The sequence below is a fragment of the Coenobita brevimanus genome, chromosome 57 (genome assembly GCF_032717465.1).
Source record: "Coenobita brevimanus isolate Jiangsu-jjx chromosome 57, ASM3271746v2, whole genome shotgun sequence".
NCBI classification, from domain to species: domain Eukaryota; kingdom Metazoa; phylum Arthropoda; class Malacostraca; order Decapoda; family Coenobitidae; genus Coenobita; species Coenobita brevimanus.
Window position 1 is genome coordinate 20,788,444 of NC_137010.1, and position 23,819 is coordinate 20,812,262.

General features: G+C 43.0%; 1 protein-coding gene across 1 annotated transcript in view; it reads right to left on the reverse strand.

Moving 5' to 3' along the window:
* Nucleotides 1–23,819, reverse strand: part of norpA (no receptor potential A) — a 506,175-nt gene that overhangs the window by 75,698 nt on the left and 406,658 nt on the right. Inside the window, exons 15-16 of the mRNA XM_080274227.1 lie at nt 21,018–21,224; nt 11,261–11,425 (exon numbers count right to left, since the gene is read on the reverse strand). Coding sequence (XP_080130353.1) covers nt 11,261–11,425; nt 21,018–21,224 — 372 coding nt within the window. The remainder of the gene's footprint in view (nt 1–11,260; nt 11,426–21,017; nt 21,225–23,819) is intronic.

Below are 23,819 nucleotides of genomic sequence, written 5' to 3' on the forward strand. Positions count from 1 at the left end.
GTCCGGCTCCCTACCAATTCATCAAAATCCCCCAACTGCCCAGTTTAGTCAGAAACTTATGGCCATCTGCCTCCTTATTGAATGGTAAAAGTCGCATTGCTGTCAGGATTGCTCAAGCATTCCTTTGGCCCAAGATGTATGGGGACCCAGTGTTTCTGCCACACTGCGACATTTGCTTGGGCACGCGAAAAGGACCCTTGCACTCGTAGGTCATTGTGCTGTTTTGCTCGCATGCTCACAGCCAAGCATGGGCAGAGACATGGCATAACCATACACTCCCCAGTGCCACCACACCTCAGTTCCTACCTTTATCTCTCCATGTGTGGACATACTTGGCTAAGGTAATACAATGGCAGCTTCCATTGCAGCATTTGTGGTGGTGCCCTACCTTCTGCAGGCCTTAATCCTCCTCTGTGGTGTTCTCGTGTGTGTGATGATGGCCCCACCACCATCCACGAAATGCAAGAGGAGGGTTTTGACTCTGAAGAAGCAGCATGAGATACTGGGCAAGTGCAGGCATCATCGTCATCGATACTGGCAGCAAAAATGAACCAACTACACTCAACCTGGCGACTTCATGCAATCACAAGTAATAAGAAACAAACAAACAAACAAAAAACAGGCAAAGCAGAGCGAGAGCTGGTGGAGCATCAATGCAACTTAACTTCATCCCAACTACTCCTAACCACCTCAACTATAACTCCATGATTTACAAGAAACAATAACAACAATAAACTACTTCTATCGACAACTCTACAACCATACAAGTTAATCACAAGTAAAGGAAAATCAAGCACTACAAGAAGAAAAAGTGAACAAGTGAGTGAACTCTGTGACAGATGAGTTAAGTACAGAACATCCGATCCCCACCTCTTTCCACCATTTCTCCCCCACCATTGCCCTCCACTCTTCTCCACCACCACGATAAGGTAGCACTGTTGGAAAAAAACTGGACCGTGGTGTTCCCGTGAGGAAGTTGTGTGACACATATGGTATTGGTTCGTCAACTGTTTACAGCATAACGAAACAAATGGAAAAATACTGAATTTCTTTTCAGACAATGATTTGACAAAGCAAATGAACATCAGAAAAATTACAGAAGATGGCAAGAGTACTGAGCATCATTGTGTGATGGCAGAATGCTTTGACAGAGTAAGAGTGAAGCAGTGGACTTGTCAGGTAGCATGATAATAAACCAGGCTTAGTTGTTCCATAAAGAACTTTAATTAGAACATGAGTGTGATTACACAGAAGGACTGAGGGTCAGAGGCGTATTGCTGAAGTATTATAAGTCGCAAGAGAGATTGTCCAAGTGCTTGAGGGTGCGAAAGTGGATGTATGTGGATTAACTGAAACTAAATGGAGAGGAGAGAGTGTGACAGAATGGGAGTGTGGATGGGGAACATGCGTGGGAGTAGGTGAGAATGAGAGGGCAAAAGAAGGAGTATGTATTGTTGTGAGTCACACATGGAAGGAGAATATGAGAGAGTATGGATCTGCTGGCTCAAGGATTGTATGGGTAAGATTGAAAGTTGGACTACAAATGTGGGGGATTGTGTGTGTGTATGCGCCAAAGTAAGATCATGCAAGCAGAGTGAGAGAAGAGTTCTGGACAAATGCGGAAGTATGCATGGAAAAGTCTGAAAGGAATGAGAGAGTGTTCGTCATTGGAGATATGAATGGAAAAGTAGGGAATGTGAAGGTGGATGGAGTAGTTGGTGACTAGGGTGTGCCTGCAGAGATAGATGAGAATGGCAGTGCTTTAGTGGACAATTGTGCCAGGAGGGGGTTGGTGATAGCCAATACCCTCTTCAGGCACAAAATAATCCACAGGTATATATGGCAAGTGATGAGAAGGGTGGATGGTGAACTAAATGAACAGACGGCAATGATTGATTATGAATGTGTGGATGACGGGATGAGAAGGTGTACAATGGATGCACGAGTATATAGAGGTTGGGGGAGTGGACTCTGACCACCACTTGCTGGTGGTCAGAATCAGTGTCCAAATGAAATGGAAAAACAGAAGAAGGGAAGGACAGGAGGAAGTAGCTCATACAAGGTGGGTGGAAAGATTACAAGAGAATGAAAAAAGGGCTAAATATAAGAGGGAAGTGGAGGAGCAATTTCGGAAATATGGACTAGAGCAGATGGGGGATGTGGAAGGTGTGCGCAAGACATTCCCAGAAGAAATATGTGCAGCATGTGAGATGGTGTGTCAGATGAAGAGAAGACGAAAGGGGTGCAGGGAACAGCATGGTGGAATGAAGAGGTGAGAGAGGCTGTGGCACAAAAGAAGAAAGCATATAATGAGTGGATGAGAAACAGAGGCGTGGAAGAAGTTCAGGGACGAAAGAGAGAGTTGTGTGTAGAGAGGAAGAAGGAGGTGAAAAGGTTATGAAGATAGAGTAGGAAAAGAGTGGATGAGGAACTTGGAAGGAATCTGAGTGTAAAGTGAAGGGACTGTAAGAAAATGTTCTGGAAAGAGGTAAAGAGAGTTAGACAGGGTGCCAAAGAAGTTAGTTGGGGAGCGAAAGATAAAAATGGTACATTACTATCGGAGAAGGGAGAAAAAGTGAGTAGATGGAGAGAACACTTTAACAAATTTTTTAACACAGAGAATGAAAGTAATGCGAGTATAAGTGGCTAGGGAATGGCTGGGAGATGGAGGGATGTGAGAAGAGAGGAAGAAATCAGTAGGATGGAAGTTGTGGAAGTGATGAAGAAAGTTAAAATAGGGAAAGCCCCAGGAACTGATGGAGTGTGTGGTGAAATGCTGAAGCATAGGGGAGACATCGTAGTAGAATGGATGTGGAAGATGTGCAGATTGGCCTGGGAAGTCGGTAGAGTCCCAGAGGATTAGAAGTCAGGCATAATTATTCCCCTGTACAAAGGAAAAAGGGAAAAAGAAGTATGTGGTAATCATGAGAAGCAGACTGTAGCACCAGCCGAGCAGGGCAGTACTCCCAAGGTGGATGAAAAGCTGATGACAGGGAAAGCTGGAGCTCCCATTTCATCAGCCGTCAGGACTAGTCCCGACCGTTCCACTTTGCTGAACTTTTTCAGTGTCTCAGTAACACAGAGAGTAAGCCAGCATGCTCTCCAATACAAGTTTCTCTAACTATCAACACCAAACTACATGCACAGTACACACTACACTTCCCTTTCCAAAATTAAAGAAAAAAATCATGGCTTCAAAATATATAGCCTTGGAGTCCCCAGAGAGGGGGGACCACAAATGCCCCTACCTTCCGCCTCTCTCCTGGTGATGACTCGAGCTGCCAGGAACAACTGTCTGACTCACTTCATCTTTGCTTCTGCAACATTCGTGGCCTTTCCTCCAACTTTCGCTCTGTTTAGCACCACCTCTCCTCCTCTAAACCTCACATTCTTTTCCTGAGACTCAGCTGTCTGAGGCAACTGACAGCAAACTCTTTTCTGTATCCTCCTACTTTCTCTATACTCATTTCAAAGCCAAAGGTGGCTGCTGTGTACAGTATATATACGCAATGACTTATCTTGCTCTCGTGTTCCTGAACTCAATTCTTCTGATTTCTCTACACTCTGGCTTCAGCTTTCCTGTCATTCTCTGACTAAATATATCTGCACTGTTTACTTATCCCCTAATTCTACTATCAAAAATTCTTCGACTACCTTGCTTCTACGATGGAACACATTCTATCCATTTCTCTATTATCTGCAATCTCCATTCTAGGAGATTTCAAAGTTCACCACCACCTTTGGCTCTCCTCTCCTTTCACTGATCCACCTGGTGAACAAGCCTACACCTTTTCTATCCTTACTGACCTAGAGCAGCTTGTACAGCACCCTACCCGTATCCCTGACCGCCTTGGAGAGCGCTCAACATACTTGACCTCTTCCTTACAACTAATCCTTCTGCTTACACTGTTAATCTTTTCTCTCCATTGGGCTCCTCTGATCACAACCTTATCACCTTAACCTGTCCTATCGCTCTGGTACGGTCTGTGGACCCTCCAAAGAAACGTCGTCTGTCGCACTTTGGAGCTGCGGATTGGGAGGCTCTCAGGCAGTACTTCTTTGATTTTCCCTGGAATGATTATTGCTTCTATGGCCGGGAGCCATCTGAGTGTGCCTTGCACATTACGGAGGTTATTCTCTCAGGCATGGAAGCATACATTCCTTTCTCATATCCTTTGGCTAATGCAAGAAAGCCTTGGTTTAATCAAGTTTGTTATAATGCTGTCTGCAACATGGAGAGGACCTACATAAGGTACCGGAACCAACGCAACCCTGAATCGCATCTTTTATAAATTTCTGCCCAGAATCATGCTAAGTTTGTTCTTCGCTCTGGTAGAAATAATTTCACCCGTACTAAAGGCTCTGAACTTTCCAACTCGAAGTCTTCCCACTCCTTCTGGCACCTTGCTAAAACTTTTCTAACAATTTTACCTCATGATCCTTCCTTCCTCTTTTCCATTCTGATGGCTCTGTAGCTATTTCTTCTACTGATAAAGCAGATCTCTTTGCTGAGACTTTCTCCTCCAATTCCACCTTAAACGATTCCGGTGCTGTTCCTCCATCACTTCCCCCCTCTGACTTTGTCATGGCTGATATTAAAATTTCTTCAGCTGATGTATTTTCTACCATCACAGGCCTCAATACAGTAAAAGTCTAATTCTTCGGCATCCAGTACCCCGGCAAATCTGACATTTTGGCAGTTCCGAGAAATAGTCCCATTTACGAAAATCTCTGATCGTTCGGCAGATTTTCCGATTTTTTTCGTCAGTCTTGAAATTATCCATGAGGCTCGCCAGCTAGCTACCCGCCTTTACCCGCCTTAGTGAGTGAGATAGTGGAAGTGATGGAACGAGTCTACCACTGCCATGAAGCTCAGAGGCTGGCTCTTTCTCCCGTAGCATAAAGAGAGGACAATCATGTAGTGAGTCTAGCATGGAAAAGAGAATCTGTTTCGCCATTCTTCCGAGTTGTTGCCATGCTGCTGCCGACTTCTCTCGATTCTTCTGTGTGCTTTGTGAACTTCGTACCAAAATATATCTGAGATTACTATCCGAGTGTGCTGTACGCACCATAACATCAGACAGGAGCTTTGTAACATCTGAGTGGACCAGCCGTGTGTTGTGAACAGTGTAAACATCTGCGTGTTTTGAAAATGGCCTCCACGAGTGGAAAGTTAACTGGTGTTAACAAGAATACATAAGGTGTTGACTGTTGCTCGGAAAATTGAACTGCTGAAAAAATTAGAGGCTGGCATGAGTAGGAAGCAGATAATGGATGAGTTTAACGTAAGTTCCTTTACCATCTATGATATTAAGAAACAGAAGAACGATCTATTCAAATTTGTTTCTCAGGCCTCCGGTATGACCCAGAGGAAAGCAATGAAAAAAGCAAAGTTAAGTGAGCTGGATGAAGTGCTGCACAGGTGGTTTGTGGCTCAGCGTTCTGAAGGGAAGCCTGTTTCGGGGCCTCTCATCAGAGAAAATGCCAAAATGTTCTATGCTGAGATGAAAATAACAGAACCATATAATTTTCTCTTATGGGTGGCTGAGAAATTTCAAGGCTTGGCATGGCATCAGGCAGTTGGATATGAGTGGGGAATCAATGTCTGCTGATGCTGATGCTGCCGAGAAGTACAGTGAGACTTTCTGTAAACTCATAAAAGACCATGAGCTTCAGCCTTGCCAGATATATAATCCGGATGAGACAGGCCTTTTTTATGAGAGCATCCCTGAAAGGACTCTAGCAGGGGCAGGAGAAAAGGCAGCCAAAGGATTTAAAAGAAACAAGGAACGTTTAACAACGTTAGTGTGTTCAAATGGCTCAGGAACACACAAGCTGAAACTTTTTATTGTGGGGAAATATAAGCACCCGAGAGCATTGAAAAATGTCCAACATTTACCAGTTTGGTATGATGCTCAAGGAAATGCCTGGATGGCTGCAGCAGCTTTTTCGTACTGGTTCCACCATCACTTTGTTCCATCAGTGAAAGCCAATTTGGTGAAAGAGGTTTTGCCTACTGAATCTAAGGTCATCCTCCTACTGGACAACTGCAGGGCTCATCCTCCTGCCAGTGAATTAGTGAATGGGAACATTTTTGTTGTGAGTCTGCCCCCAAATGTGACATCAATAATTCAGCCAATGGACAAGGGAGTCATCCAGAAAATTAAGACTTCTTACCGTGCTGCTTTTGCTAGACAGCTGTTGAATTCCACGCTTCCACTGCATGAATTCCAAAAGCAGTTCACCATCAAAGATGGACTTTTCATGGCTGCCCTAGCCTGGCAAGATGTGGAGCAAGGAACTTTGCAAAGATGCTGGAGAAAGCTGTGGGCAGGTGCAATGTTCCAGGAGGAACAGGCTGACACAGAGGAGTTTGTTGGCTTTGGGGACAAGAGGTTAAGTGAATACAAAAATATTGTGCAAATTGTTCAAGTTGCCCCACAGTCCCATACCCTAAGCTCATTGACTGATGATGACATTCCTGAGTGGGTGGAACAAGACACTGATACACCAGTTGTTCAAGTGTTGACCAATGAGCAACTAATTATGAGTATGACAAATCCTGAGGCCATGGAGGCCCAGGATGTTGAAAGTGATGATGAAATGGAGGAAGATGAGCAGGATAAGGTCACCTGGAAGGAAGCAGCAGAGGCCTATGGAAAATTGTTACGGTTTGTTGAGGGCTCATCTCATTTTAACAGTGGTGAAGTGATGTAGTATCACATCATGTTCAGGGACTTCCAGACTAAAAGGGCAGCATCTGTGAAGCAGGCAACCTTATTTGACCTCTTTAAAAAAGCTGCCAAGAAAGCTACATCCTCTGCTGCTCCCTCCTCTCCATCACCAACAGCAGTCTCTGAACCTCAAGCTCTACTGCTGCAGCAAGAGGGAGAAGAGTCCTTAAAGCCTGTTGCAGGACCCTCTACTGCCGGGGACTTCTTCCAGCAGTAGCAAACTCCAATCAACCCCTTCTATTGTACATATGTAAATAAGGAACCTACTATAAGTTTAGGTAAGTGCATGTGAACTTGTTGACCTACGGTACCATTGCGTTTATATATGTTCACTAATTTCTTTATTTTTCATATTCATGAATAGTACTGTATTCATTACAGTGTTGTACAGTATCAAACAGGATACAGTACTCTCTCCAAACACATTTGTAATTATATGAGTAATGATGATAGTGTTCACCGATACATATAAGGTCCTGAGTGGGTAGGGTTTTTGATAATTGGGCAATTTTGATTTTTCGGCACTAGCCTGGTCCCACTGATGCTGAAAAATCAGACTTCCACTGTACTAACAAGGCATATGGGCCTGATGGAGTCCCTCCTGTTGTTCTCAAGAACTGTGCTTCTGTGCTTACACCCTGCCTAGGCAAACTCTTTCGCCTTTGTCTATCAACTTCTACCTTTCCTTCTTGCTGGAAGTTTGCTCTCATTCAGCCAGTCCCAAAGAAGGATGACCTTTCCCAACCCTCTAACTATCATCCAATTACTTTAACATCCTGTATCTCAAAAGTTTTCGAGTCAATTCTCAATAGAAAAATTTAAAGGCATTTTAGCAACGTTGGGTCTGGTTAGTACTTGGATGGGTGACCGCCTGGGAACACCAGATGCTGTTGGCATCCCTACGTGTCAAGTGGGGTTGGTGGAGGATTAGTGCCCCTCCCTGTAAAACAATTAACTCTAAGCCCTTGGTCACCCTGTTTGGGATACATGGCGTCTGGCAATGAATGAATCTTTTCTATCACAACCTTCTTTCTGATCGTCAGTATGGGTTCCATCAGGGACACTCCACAGGTGATCTCACCTACCTTTCAGACTCCTGGTCATCCTCCTTTCGGGACTTTGGCAAAAGCTTTGTCACTGCACTTGACATCTCAAAGGCTTTCGATTCAGTCTGGCATAAATCTTTAATTTCCAAACTGCCGTCTTACAGTGTCTATCCTTCTATCTGTGCCTTCATCACTAGCTTCCTTTCTCGTCGTTCTATAGCTGCTGTTGTAGACAGCCATCGTTCTTCTCCTAGATCCATCAACAGTGGTGTTCCTCAGGGCTCTGTCCATCACCAACTCTCTTCTTTAATTCATCAATGACCTTCTAAGCTGTACATCTAACCCTATCCACTCATACGCTGATGACTCCACCTTTCACCTTTCTATTCGGTTCCCGCAATGCCCATCTCAGCAGTTACTTCAACAAACAAGGGATGAGGCTATATCGCCCCTAATGTCTGACTTGGCTCTTATCTCTGACTGGGGTAAAAATAATCTTGTTGTTTTTAATGCATCAAAGACTCAGTTCTTACACCTATCAACCCGACAAAATCTTTCAAAGGTGTGCCCACTAGTGTTTAACAATATTCAGCTTAATCCTGCATCATCCTTGAACATGCTTTGGGTTTCATTTACTCGGGACTTGTCTTGGAAAGATCATATTACATCTCTTATAAAACCTGCTTCCAAGAGATTAGGTGTGCTAAGCCGACTCCATTCCTTCTTTACCCCTGCACAATTGTTAACTCTATACACGGGTTTTATCCGCACCTGTGTGGAGTACAACTCTCATGTGTGGGGAGGTTCCCCACATACAGCTCTTCTCAATAGGGTGGAGTCAAAGGCTATTCGTCTCATCAACTCTCCTCCTCTTACTGACTCCCTTCAACCTCTGTCTCTTCACCGCACTGTTGCATCTTTATCTCTTTTCTATCGCTACTTCAATGGTCACTGCTTCTCTGAACTATCTGCATGCATTCCTCCACCTCTACAACGGGCACGTAGCACCCATCTAGCAGCAAACTCTCATCCCTTTTCTGTCCAACTCTCTAATGCAAGAGTTAACCATTACTCCCAGTCCTTCATTTATACAACAGGTCAGCTCTGGAACTGTCTCTCTCTGTTTGTATTTCCTGCTTCCTATGATCTCCAGTCTTTCAAACGCAGTGTGTCCTGGCATCTCGAAATGATCGGATCTTGAATTTGGCTCTCTCTTGTATTTTTTCTCTTGGAAGGAACAGTTATTGCAGGCTTGTGGCCTTTGGTTCCTTCTTCCTCACATAATAAAAAAAAAAGGTGGGGGGGGGGGCATTTGTCTTCTTAGTGTAACAGGAAAAGTATATGGTAGGATACTTATTAACAGAAGAATAGGTTGGAAGAGAACAGGGAGGTTTTAGGAAGGGAAAAGGTTAGGCAGATCAGATATTCATTATTAGATCTTTAGTGGAAAAGTTTTTAGTGAAAGGAAAGAAGTTGTACGTGGCCTTCATGGATTTGGAGATAGCATATGACAGGGTGGACAGACAAGGATTGCGGAAAGTATTAAGAATATACAGAGTGGATGGGAAGTTGCTGAATGTCGCGAAGAGCATGTACTGTATGACGGTGCTAAGGCTGCAGTGTGTGTGGATAGTGAACTGAGTGAACTTTTCTATTTGAAGGTTGGATTGAAACAGGGATGTGTCATGTCTCCAGGGTTGTTCAATCTGTATATGGTTGGGGTTATAAAAGAAATACAAGGTAGGGCAGTGGATGTTGGAGTGGCCCTAATGAGAGAGGGCAGTGTTTGGAAACTCCCTGTACAGCACTGTTGTTTGCAGATGATACTGTGTTGTTGAGTAAAGACGAAGGGGAGCTGCAACGATTGGTGGACGAGTTTGGGAGAGGATGTAAGAAACGGAATCTAAAAAAGAATGTAAGGATGAGTAAAGTTATAGTCTTCGAGAGAAGTGATGTCGGTGAATGTACAGTGATGTTAGATGAGGAGGAAATGGAAAATGTGAGTGTGTTTAAGTACTTGGGTAGTGTGATGAGTAAGGATGGAAGTCTAGAGGGTGAAGTGCTTGAAAGGGTACAACAAGAAAGAAAGGTTGCTGGTTCCTTGAAAGCAGTGATAAGAAACAGGGAAGTGAGCATGGAAGTGAAAAAGTTACTACATGACAGTATTGTGATACCAACTCTAATGCATGGAAGTGAAGCTTGGACCTTGTTGGAGGGACACAAGTCAAGAGTGAGAGCTGTGGATATGAGTTATTTGAAAGGAGCATGTGAAGTCACACAGAGAGACAGACTGACAAATGAGGAAGTGAAGGATCGTTGTGGTGTGGATGTGGATGTGATAGGAAGCGTTAGGAGAAACACATTGAGGTGGTTTGGCCTTGAGGAGAGGATGAAGAATGAGAGACTAATGAGGACAGTGTATGTAAGGTGGAGGGGGGGAGAGGGAGGGGGAGGCCAAGGATGAAATAGAGGGATGGAGTGGAGAGGTGTATGAGAGAGGGGGTGTGAGCCGGGAGCAAGGCAGTGAAATGGCGGGGGACAGAGCGACATGGAGGAGATTTGTTTGTGGCCACTCCTTAAGGGATTAAGGCGTCTGGCAATTGATAGAATAAGTGACTACACCCTTTCAGTACTAGAATGTCTAATTTTCTACTTTAAATTTTTTTTTTCACAATCAGACAACTTCATGCAGTTTAGGAGACATTTAAAAGAGATGGGGTTCAGTTAAAGTGAGATGGACCGGACAGATGAGACAGGGTTCAGTTAAAGTGAGCTGGACTGGTTAGAAGAGATGGGATTCAGTTAAAGTGAGTTGGAATGAATTAAAAAACTGACAGGAAACTTCCACCTGACTCAGATAAAGAAAGAAAAAATTCACAAGTGGAAAAATTTGCAAACACTGGTCAAGATTTTTGGATTTTGTGATGAAACGAGGTGTCCAAACAATACACTATGTAGTTTTGTAGAATACATTTCCAGTCTTCTGAAATTAAATGCATCACAATCAAATACTTAGTAAGATGCATTTTTAAAAATCAGTCTAATCCACACTTCTGACTTTAAGGAATCTATTTCAAATATACAACAGTTTTTATCACACAAGGATGAATAGGAAAAGAAACTAGCTTGGTGTAGACTGAATAATCTACACTTAAAATTTTAAGTTGCACGGAGATTTAATAAATACATCAAAATATATTGCCATAAAAAGAAAAAAAAAATCCAATTCCAGTCCCATGCTATCCTCTGAGAAGTATATATGCTAAAGACTTGACCAATTACTGGTGAACATTTTGGGGTAAGTAACTAGCCTTGTCCCTTGTGGTACCTGTACTGTATTATACAGAGGGAATAAAAAAAAAGTCAACTCTTGGAGACCGAAATCAATGCAAACAGCAAATAACCTTCATGCCAACTGGTACTTGAGTCCACTAAGCCACCAGACATAACAGACAAATGATATGAACAAAAATTCTGCACCTTTCTGAACAAGAAGGGCTCCTCATTGTACTGTGGGTTAAGACCATTGGAGGGAATCATGCGTGTCCTGAATTCCTTCCTGATGGTGTCCGTAGGCAGACCATACATGTCCACCTCAACGTATGTTCCCACCTTCTTGTCCGAGAGGAACTGACCAGCGATGACCTGTTGGCAAATGGGAACACTTTAGATTTTACCTACCTATCCATCTCACTGAATGCTTTGCCTTATCCAGGAACTCTGCTATACAGAAAGTGACCATGACAGAATAGACTCTAGGCTGCTCTGTCCTTGCACATCTCACTCCATTCACAACATTCTCCTTCAACTACCATCTCTCACCTACTGGTATAAACTTCAGCTTTTTTCTCTGTGTACCTTGAAAATGTCCTCTTGCAACGTCACCATTTTCCTCTTTTAGGGTTATAAACATCGTGATGCTGAGAAAGTTCATCTGCATGATGCTTCACATACAATTCACTTTTTAGGGTAACATTATGCTCTACTATGCAACAGTAAATGACTGTAAATCTAACTGGATTGAAACTTTATCCTTTATAAAGCTTGTACTCCATAGATGTTTTTGTAAATGCATATTGAGGATTTAATGTACCTTCATATTGCAGATTTTGAGATTTTAGTCAACTTTATTATTCTCAGTTCTGTAAAAGGTAGTTATTCCCTTTCTTCCACAGGACGGTCCTTGAATTACTGTACTGTACTTTGTCAGTTAATAACAGTCATTACTATTCCTCTACAATGTAACAGTGGTGAAAAATGTGGTTACATTACAGCAAGGCAAGATTTTCTGGACTGCACTTGGTAGCAAACTATCAAATTTTAATAAACAAACTCACAGAAAATAATAACATGATAGCAAGTAATTTATTAACTCTGAGGAAACAAGGCTTCTTGACACTAATTTCTGGTGAACCTCCAAGTCATATGCAACATGTGAAAGAGATCTGTTAATCATCGAGTCAGCTGGGGTCTAGTCAAAGGAGCAACTGCCACTTCATCACAAGATCTGAGGCTGAATCTCCAGTAAAATAACTTTAAGTTGGTGACCCTGAATTCCACTTTAAATGCCAGCTCCAATGACAAGCATTCCTAAGCTTGCCTTGTGTGGTACAGTATAAGCTACAGTACTATAAGACATGTTAGGAAGTAAAACGGTGGTATGTCAGACAGTGTAGGAGTATGAAAGCTTTAAATAAAGCACTCTTAACCACCACAGGTACCTCTTAAGCAACCCTAAATATTTCTAGGCGCATGTACAGGCATACCCCAATATTCGACGAATAAAAAAATGATGATTCATTCATTCAGCAATACAGAATAGGGGGCATACCCTGCATAACCTCTGTGTTGTGCTTTGCTTGCTTCGCTCTTCCAATCATCCAACCACTGGCAATTTGGAAATGCATGGGGTTCAGTTCATGTATTTTTTAACACTGCAAAAAGAAAATTTGTACAGTAATCTATGTAATATCCGGACGCCCAATATCATGACACCCCAATGTCCGGAGATTTTGGGCCCAGGCCTTTGGAATCGAAAAATGCCCAAAAAACGCAAAAAAGCAGACCAAAAAAAAATCTAAGATTTTTTTTCAACTGCATTTTGAACTTGGTGCGTGGCGCCGACCAGCTGTGTTTTGCTGCGGACTTCCACCGACGTCCCCCAGGGTGACGCTGCCTCCTCCCCATTTCCTGTTTACTCATCATCATGAATGCATGCTCGTCACCATGGCTGCCAACGTGCTCGCTTTTGAGGTGGTGCCCTACCTGCTCCAGGCACTGTTGTTCCTCTGCTGCCTCTTACTCATGTGTGTGACAATGGCCCCCTGCCTGAGAAGAGGAAACGAGTGGTTCTGACTCTGGAGAAGAGGGAGATATTGGAGAAGGTGGACACAGGATGGCTGACGTCTCGCACCCTCCGGGAATTCAACCTGGGCTGCTCAACCTTGTTTGATATCAAGAAATCCCGGGACAAACTCACCCAGTACATGGTTGACTTCGCATTGAAGATCAAACGCAACGTGCAGAGGAAGGTTATGTACCATCCCAGGTTTGCATAAATTGACCACTCCATGCTGATTTGGTATCGACAACAACGTGCTGCTGGTGAGCTGGTGCGTGGTACGCAGTTGAAGGTTGCCGCCAAGAAGTTCGCCAGGCTATACGACACTCTAGACTTCAAGACATCCGAGGGCTGGTTCTTCGCTTCCAAGTTACGCAATGGACTTACCACCAACCATAAGGCCCATGGCAAAGCTCTGGACATGAACGAGGAGGGAGTAGAGGAGTTTCGGCAGAAGGTGAAAGGCTTGATCAACACGGAGGGTATCACTCTCGGTCAAGTCTACAATGCTGACAAAACTGGTCTATTCTATCGCTCGCTGCCAACGAACACTCTAGCAGAGGAGACGGAGAAGCGTGTACCTGACCACAAGCTCTGCAAGCTACGGGTATCTGCTTTGTGTTGCGCCAATGCTAATGGCATGCACCAGCTCAAGCCCGTTATTGTTGGCCGTGCAAAGCAGCCTCAGTGCCTTCATGGAGTGATGGATGTCCTTCCTGTCGTGTGGTACCATTCTGTGAAGGCTTGGTTCGCAGCCAAGATCTTCAAAGACTGGTTTCACCAGCACTTCGTCAAGGAGGTCATCCATTATCAGATGAACACACTGGGAATCCTGCATGACCAGGTAAAGGCTCTCCTTCTCTTGGACAATGCACCTGCGCATCTGTCTGACCAGAAGTTGGTGGCTGAGAAAGGCCGCATTAAGTGCTTGTTTTTGCCACCTAATATGACTGCTCTGATCCAACCAATGGACCAAGGAGTGATCGTGCCTACGAAGAGGCTGTACCTTTGGACATTCCTGGACGAGGTGATGGTTGTTCTCGAGGATGAGGACAAGTGCAGGGAGGGACAGGCCACGCGAAGCAAGCGGATTGTGGAAAATCTTTGCCGCTATAACATGAAGTCAGCCATCTATAACTGGGCCAGAGCATGAAGGGAAGTCTCTGTCAAGACTCTGGAAAGTGGTTGGTCTCATCTGCTTCTCGGAGCTGATGTGGTGCACAACTTTCTAGGTTTTGGAGTGGATGACTTCCATGCACGTTTTCGTGCAGCTTACGACGACGCTGATGTGGACGAAGTGCATGAATGGTTGGATGACGACGAGGGCGATCCTGGGTATCAGATCATGTCTAATATCGAGATCGCATCTTCAGTTGCCGGTACAAGTACCCAGCTTCAAGACTCCGACAAGGACAACGAGGATGATGAGGGCTCCTCTCAGCGCCACTATTCCAGCCATCCCCAAGCTGAGTAAACTCTGGGAGCACGTCACGTTTGTTCTTGACTACCTAGAACACCCGGACTGCAACACGGAGATGGGGCCTCTGGGACTTGTGGAGGAAGTGCATGCTTTTAGACAGGCATCATCACTCGCCAGAATCACTGTTCTTTACATCAATCAACCACTGGCACTTTCTTCAGGCTCGTGAGCCCCGCAGTGCCCAGCCCTGGCTCCACACCATTGCCTCCCCAAGACAGGCCTTCCACCTGAGCCACAGCCCAGCACATTAACCAACATCGAGTCGCCACTGGACGTGAGTTTGTGCCTATCTTCATAGTTGTCTGCAGTGGGTAGTCCATCACCACGTCCCAGCGACGCACCCCTCGGCCACCTGCAACACCTACCCTCAGACTCTGACAGTGAATAAACAGCAAAAACTTGCCACTAGACCACACGGGAATATACAGTGTTGTGTAGTGTAAAGAACAGAATGTGCAGTGTTAAGTAATTTGAATTCAGAATGTAAAGGATTAAATGCCGAGGGCTACTGTACAATAGAGAGTTTCATGTGCAAGAGCAAGTAAGAAAAGAATGTGCAGTGTTGAGAAATTTGAATTCAGAGTGCAAAGGCTTAACTGCAGAGTGCAACACTGGTGAGTTTCAAGTGGAGCGCAAGTAAAAAATGAATGCGCAGTGTTAAGAAATTAGAATTCAGAGTGCAACATTGGATTACTGCGCAGTGCAACACTGGATTACTGTAGGTGCTTCAGGTGCACCTTCTTACTGTCAAGAGTCTGAGAGGCTGCAGGTTATTCTTCGCGATGGCCATGGACGTGTTGTAAGTACCCTGGATACTGCTAAATATTTTCCATACTCACCTCTAAATCCTCATTCTCTGGTTCCTTTTCATTTATTTCATGCTTTCTGTCCCTTATCTGTGTGAACAGGGTCTTAAATGGGTGCTATGCATGTTCGGTAGGGAGTTATAAAGTTGGTTTTCTGAGTTAGGCTACCTGTCCAAGAGGTGTTTTTCCAATGTCCGGACAAGCCTTTGGCTCTACTACATCAGATATTGGAGAGATTGCTGTATTTATATTTATACAAAGGATTAACATTCAAGGATTCCTCATACATCCTCCTCCTCCTTAATTTTATATATATATATATATATATATTTAAAAAAAAAAAAAAAAATAGCTGCCACATTTACACAGAAATATCACTCCACTTGTGCCTCCAAAGCTGGACTGAGAGAGAGAGAGAGGGGGGGGGGGGGTCCTTACAAAAGCTGCACAGAGGCCAAAACTGAATGCAATGGCTTGTGTAAACACTGTCTCAGCAAGTGAAAAGAGGGCAAGGGACATGAATTTCTCATGTGTTTCCTCTTTTACTGAATTTTCTTTTAAAACCTCTGGAGGTAACTTGAAAAATGAGTTAGAGTGAGGGATAGAAATAACAGCTGGAGCAAAGGAACAAGGAAAGGAGAAAAGGAGGAAGAGAAAAAGTGGGAGAAAGATATGGAATTGGGAGGGAAGAGACACTGATGAAGTCATGGTCAGTCAATGTGACATTTTATAACAGAAAAACACATCCCTGCATACACAGGACTGGTTTTGCAGAGCATGTAAGCATGGTACAGACATATCCCGGTTTAATGATGCTAAGTAAAAACTTATTGCTAAACGGGGTTTCGTAGCTCAGGGTAGATTTAACGTGTAAAGTACAGGCATGTGTTTTTGAGCACTGCGTCCCCCCCCCCCCCGCCAACCAAGTCCTAAACCCACCCAAATGAGCCCCAAAACAAGTTTCTAGCTAATCTAAGCCCCCAATTGCAATAAAACAAGCTAAACTAAGCCTAAAAGGAGTTCATAACTCACCTAAATCCAAAAACTGAATCTTAAAATCATCAAAAATAAGACTCGAAAAAATCAAACTTGGTAAACTGTATCCCAAAATGACAATGTTTACTCCATCTATCACTACAACACATTAATCTAAGTCTAAAAACAGCTTATAAATCAACCTAAACACAAAATTTAAGTCTAAAAGATCACCAAATTGGGTATAAACAAAAACAAAACCCACTGTTATACCAGGGTTTGGCCATCGTTTGGCGGGGTAGGGTGGTATTTTTACCCCCATCGTTATGCCGGGGTATCAATTCTAGGGGTATTGTATCTTGGGGTCTGTCTGTACTTTTAGTACAGTAAGATCTCACTATAACGGACTAATTGGGGTCCAAACCATTCCGAAAAATGCGAAATTCTGATAAAAGCGACATCCAGACTTCCCCCTGCTAATCCAGACTTTTTCTGATATATCAGACATTAGTCCAGATTGTATGAACGTTTTTTTAACTGTTTTGACAACCACTGTGCATAACTTCACTACATTAATCAAATGGCATAATATATACAATAACACCGTACTGTACACTGATAAACATGTCTTTTATTTACCTTATTGTGGAGAACATAGCTGAAGTGGTCAGGCAGTCTGGTCTGCTTCTGGCTTTATCAGACTTTTTCCGATATATAGGAATTTAGTCTGGTAGTTCCTCAAGTCCAATAGAAGCCAATTCCGGTCTACTGAAGTCCGTTATATTGAGGTTTTATTGTATATATAAATTCTTTAGATACTTGTTGTACATGGTATAACCATTACCAATTTTATTGTATGTCCTTTGTTGGTAGATCACTTTATATATCTGTGAGTTTTAGGTGGGGACTGGAATGCATCTTCTCTATTTATTAACCCCTGAACAGGCATACCCCAGTTTAACGATGTAACTGGTTAGGTAAAATCCCATCATCAGGCGGGGTATCGTATACTGGGGTACAGTGTTCCCTTAACATCCATGGTGGTTAGGTAACAGAGACACCCGCTATGTTATAAATCCGCGGATATCTGCAGCCCCCTTTAAAAACACCCCTGGACCCCCCTTAACCCTTTGGCTGCAGTGGCTGTGATGACAATGTACTGACTGTGCTCATTGTGGAGAAATAGGAAAAAAATTATGTGCTTTCAACTCGTGTTTTTAACCCACTTATCATTAATCTTGAGAGCTAAAATTTGCCAGACAAATGTCAATCTTTCTACAATCGTTTGCAACAAACGGCATGTCCATAGGCACTCCAAGCACGCAGAACGATTTGAGAGAATACAACATGTGTTTTGACTGTCTGACATGGGAAATAGCCCAGGGAGGTGGAAATTTCCACCAAAACACAATTTTTTTTCATGCAAAATAGGGTTACAGCCACATTACCTCATCGCAGTAATTGCAATAATAATAAAAACAAAACACTTCTAGCCAGTCTCCTATGATTTTATTATGATATTCCAGTGTTTATGTTAGACTTTACCGGAACAGTAGCAATGTAAGGAAAATCAATACAAACTTTATCAAACTTCACAAATGACTTTTATTACCACTTACTTTTACAAAGTTTATTGATATAATGTCAGGAGTCATTTCATAGCATAGCAGCACAGTCTGCAGCTGCAAAAATGTTCACTAGCTAATGTGCTACCTTAGCATCTGACTTCTCTGATTATCGAAAAAATATTACCAAATCCCTTGTATTTTATCACAGTAATTCACAATATACAATAACACTTTCAGCCACTCTCGTATGATTTTGTTGCGATTTGGGTGCGTATTGCATCATATTACTTGGGGGGGGGGGGGGGTCAGACCAGCTCATCAAGGGTATGTGTACATGTGCGTGCATGTATGTATACTATCATTTAAAAGTTTAGCCCTTAAAGTTGGAGTCACTCATCCACCAAATGAATTTTCCCCCATAAGTTATGTGTATCAATTAGTGCGATATCAAATAGTGCTCACTTGCACATCCACCATATAGGCATGTTAATTGGGACCAAGATGTCTTTACAAACAATACAGTAATAAGGGCAACAAAAGCTATAAAAACAGGCAAAATTTTCACTTTACCTGCCCTCGGCAATGAGAGGAGGGTCATCATGATCATCAGGCGTTTTAACCGATACCAGCTGATTTCCGATTAGCCAATGACGGAGGCTCTTACACACAAAGCTTTGGTATGACCAACCAATTACGGAGCTTTCCCCTTGTATCAGCTGGTAAACACAACAAAGCCCTTCGCTGCCAAGATTGCAAAGGAGAACATGGATGAAAAGAAATAATCTCAGGCCATCCCAACTTTTCCCCTGATGAATTAATGGTATTAATAAATGAAGTGGCCAAGAGTGTTATATTTGATTTACTGGAAATTGCCATCACTAAAACAGCCATGAACTGTGCCTTGGATAATGTTACATTTGCAGTGAACAGTGACATCAGAGTTCATCATCATCCAATCCTATGTTGCCCCATGAGAAGTGTAGGAGCCCAGGGCTAGGCAACTTGGTCCTGACATTTAAGCTGAGAGTGACCAGCCTCACTCATCCCTGAGTGGCATTACGTGAGCAATAAACCCTAATCGCCCCTTGGATATAAACCTTCACTGGCTCAATCCAATTGGAGTGCCTAATTACCCACTAAATCACCAGCCGCCAAAATTTGGTTATATGGTTACCACCCAGCATAGTAAATGGTCTCCTGGTGTACAGGAAACCATTTGGCTTGTCACTCAGTGCAGAGTCACCCACAGGCAGAAGGAAGAGGAAAGAATGAAGGAAAGAATGACAGAAGAGGGAGTGTAAAGTCACCTGTAGGCAGAAGGGCGAGGAAAGAATGAAGGACAGAAAGACAGAAGAGGATGGAAGAAAAGAAGGTTGGATGAGAGAAAAGGGCAGACACCCGAGAGCAGAACTACATCGAGTGAGTGGATGGTAAGTGCCCCCACCTACCACATATCAAAGTTCAGCAAGACAAAATGCTTTGGTGAATCGGGCTCCGGCACTGTATCCACCTGTGGATATTTAAAACCGTTTATGTTATATCCACCCGCAGATATTTAAAACTGTGTATGTTAAAAACACGGATGTTAAGGGATGACTGTACTTTTAACATGTAAAGTAATGGGAAGCATTTACCAGCCTTGGGTTTCCCCCCAAACCAAGCCCAAAACCCACCCAAATGAGCCCAAAAACAAGTTTAAAGTCAATCTAAATGGTCTAACAGCTGTCAAGGACGCTAACCTAAGCCTAATACCCGTAAATAACTCACTAAAACCACCAAATAAAATCTGAAAATCGTCAAATATATCTCCCCACCTATGGCTAAAACACATTAATCTAAGTCTAAAAACAGTTTATAGATCAACCTGAACACAATTTTAGTCTAAAATATCATCAAATTCGGTAAAAAAAAAAAATCAAAACATTGTTAAACCAGGGTTTGGCCATCATTAGGCAGCGTATGGTGGTATTATCGTTAAGCAGGGGTATCACATCTAGGGGTATCATAAATCAGGGTATTACTGTACATTCATATGCACCGCAGGTAGGCCCCGGAACCATTTTTGTTCAAATTCCAAAAACTTATTTTTTTCTTACTAATGTGAAAAGAATCATTTGGTGCACCTGGCATTTATTTTTTTTTCATCATCATCATCCGGACCTCCTTTCCCACCCAAGGGCAGGGTGAGGAGTAGCAATGTCCAGACAGCCCAAAATTGCCCAATCCAATGGGCCACACTTCCATTCACTCATCATTCAAGCCCCCGGAATCCTGGCTCTATCGGATAAGCCAAAAACATTCACCACGATCTGTAGCTTCACAGTATCGTATCCGACAGAGTCAATCCAGACGCTGCCACGTTAATTAGTGGTGCCAAAAATCCCTGATCATGCGCTTCTCCTCACAAAATTCATCCAGCCAGCTCAATCTCCTGTCAGTTCCCTAGCCTCACCAACTTCCAGACCTCTCTTCCTCACACATTCATCCACCATACCTCTCCACCTTCTCCTTTTTTAACCTCCTAAACTCATCCTGTAATTCAAAGAAAAATTAATAAAATGACTAGGTAATTGCCAATAACATATAAACAAAAGGGCGATAACATACGAGATGAACTGATTCCAAAAGTGCTTGGAATGGCAGAGTAGGGACGTGTAAACATACCACTGTCCTTCATTTCCTTCCCATAATTGTTCACAGTTTTTTATAGCTCACGCTAATTCGATGCCCTTAGCACTCATACTGAAGGGCGTTGTTTGACACAGGTGGCCATTTAGGGGTTATGAAACTCATGGGAGGTCCTGCTTCAAAATCCAACAGAATCTATATTTGATGACCATCATAAGTTTGCATACTCGTCGGATATTGGAAAATGCCTGTATTAAAGGTACAGCAGTTGAGCTCAATGACTGATGCTACAACTCAGTGACATAGCCAGCAAACTTATGACAGAAAAACTCACGAACACAGCTCATCACAATAAATAAGGAGTCATAACCATGCTGACTCAGCAACACAGCCATCACAACATTTGAGCATACACAAGGATTCATTAACATCAACTCACCGAAACAGCCACCTGGGCAGCAATCACACCATCCACGGGTGACTCAGCAAACGGGTCAAATGTTCTGTCCTGTCGCCTCATGAAATCCGGTTTGAGGAGGTACCCACAGTTGCCATTGTATTCAAACTTGCCCTGGTTCAACTGCATTGGGAGATCAGGCGTTTGGAAGTTCAGGGACACCATTTGGCATCCAGCATTCCAGAACACCTGTTGAGAGGGAGAAACATCATAATCATTTGTTTTGCCTGGGGGAATAACAATCTGTTAAGCATATTTTCTTTTCCTCCGTGGGAGAGAAATGTTGTCTTCATTGTCATTATCGTCATTGTCATCAAAACCCAGTTTCTCATCATCACATGGGGTGCAGAGAGCTACAGAACAGCTCTCTGATATCACTGGGGATAAGAATCAAAAGAAGGGTGTCCAAGATAACAACATTTCCATACTGATTTGTTCCAGTTAAAATTTTTTGTCATTCCATATCTCATTTCAGTGGCAACCACAAGGTCCCCCCCCCCCCAAATCAATTTCCTCTGTATGCAAGGAGAAAGAATGAATTCATATTTATCACTGTTGTTACTTAACCAGTGCCTAACAATTTTTATATACTTACTCAACATTCAACTCTCCTCAAGTTTGATAAGCACAGCACAATAGGAAAATAAATTTTTGATCATATAATATCCTACCTTTTAATTCACACAACTAAAGGATTACTGTCTACAGGTATTTGTAGTTAGAATATATACCATATCATATCCTCTTGAACCCACTAACATAGTTTTCATTTTAATCACATTATCACCAAATTATTTTGTTTCATGATATTATTCACTAACACTACCCACCATCCACTCACTCAATGTAGTGTTGCTACCCTTTCCTCTCCTTCTTTCTTTCCTTCACTCTTTCCTCGGCCTTCTGCCTACGGGTGACTTTACACTCCCTCTTCTGTCTGTCTTTCCTTCATTCTTTCCTGTTCCTTCTGCCTGTGGGTAACTCTACACTAAGTGACAAGCCGAATGGTTTCCTGTACACCAGGAAACCATATACTATGCTGGGTGGTAATCATATAACCAAATTATGGCGCCTGGTGGTTTAGTGGGTCATTGCGGCACTCCAATTGGATTGAGCCTGTGAAGGTTTATATTCAAGGGATGGTTGGAGTTATTGCTCATGTGATGCCACTCACGGATGAGAGAGGTTGGTCACTCTCATCTAAAATGTCAGGACCAACTTGCCTAGTCCCAGGCTCTTGCACTCTTCATGGGGCAACGTAGGATTGGATGATGATGATGAACAGTACTAATGAAGTGAATAACCACATCTACATCTAATCCCTCCAGTTCGAAAAATTTCTCCTAAGTTGCATGTGGTGTTAAAAAGTAACATACAAAATGAGAAATATGCCACTGTAGTGAAGAGGTTAATAACACTGTTCTAAAAGGACGATATATGGAAGCAACAGTAACACCCAAGACTGTATTTGCATGGATCAAGGAGGTTCACTGATATTTCCTCAACTGATTTTCCATATTTCACTTTGATACTTTTAACTCTGCATACTGCTTTTATCTTTTGAAGACCCACACCATTTACATAAACAACATATTGTACAAAATTTTATTAATGTGTTATCTGCTGAAATATACTGGTAGGAAAGAAGTCCTAGAGTCTCCTAATCCCATAAGTATGTAGCCCAAAATATACAACAACAGTTAACAAAGAGCTTCCTAATTTCGATGATGATGATGATGATGATATGATGTAAGATATGATGATGATGGCAATGATGATGATATGACATACGATATGCTATGATGATGCAATGATGATGATGATGATATATGTATATACCCCAGGTCCCAATTAGTGCATGATCAAATAGTACGATTCCCAAATGGTGCAAGCAGTCTCTTACTTCAGTAAAAGCCCTGTTATCTGACCACCAATAATCCAAGTAATAATACCCAGTGACCTGAGAGAAAAATAAGTGAATTACAGTAAGTTACTGCCCCCCCTCCTAATCTTATATACCTAGGGAAGAGAGGAGTGAAGAGGGGGATAAAACGAGCTCACTCGCCTCTACCCCAGCTCCCACCCTCCCCCATACCCCTACCCAACCCCACCATCTGCTTGTTTGGGTGCATCTATGTGTGTGTGTGTGTGTGTGTGTGTGTGTGTGTGTGTGTGTGTGTGTGTGTGTGTGTGTGTGTGTGTGTGTGTGTGTGTGTGTGTGTGTGTGTGTGTGTGTCTGTGTCTGTGAAGCACTGACCCAACGCACGAGGCTTTGGATGACCATTGTTAACGTTTCTGTTTTACTGTCAACGTCAAAATGGATTAATTTCTTGCTGCAGGATGTTCGGAGTTATTTGATGATGATGATGATGATGATGAAAACACATGGTTATTAACCTTAAGTGGAGCAGATGGCAGTCCTCACTGGCTTGAATATAGGTGGTTCCGAGGCAGGGAGATACACTTAGGGTGACCCCTCCACATCACCTACCACTCCTTGTTCCCGTCACCAGTTTCATCCTCATCACTTAAATGAACCACTTCCCCGCATGCCTCTACCTCATTCACCTCTCCCATAACACCTTCACAGTCCAAAGATGACACCACTGACATCACACCATCACTGTCTTCCCCAGGAAGTGTAGCAGACAATATAGAGGCAACTGGCACCTGTTATTCTTGGGTTCAGTAGTAGCGTGTGATGAGTGTTTGTTTTCTTACGTTGGCTTCCATATTGTGCCTTTCAGTCCAATAATGAAAAGTTATTTCTACTCCACTGAGCAC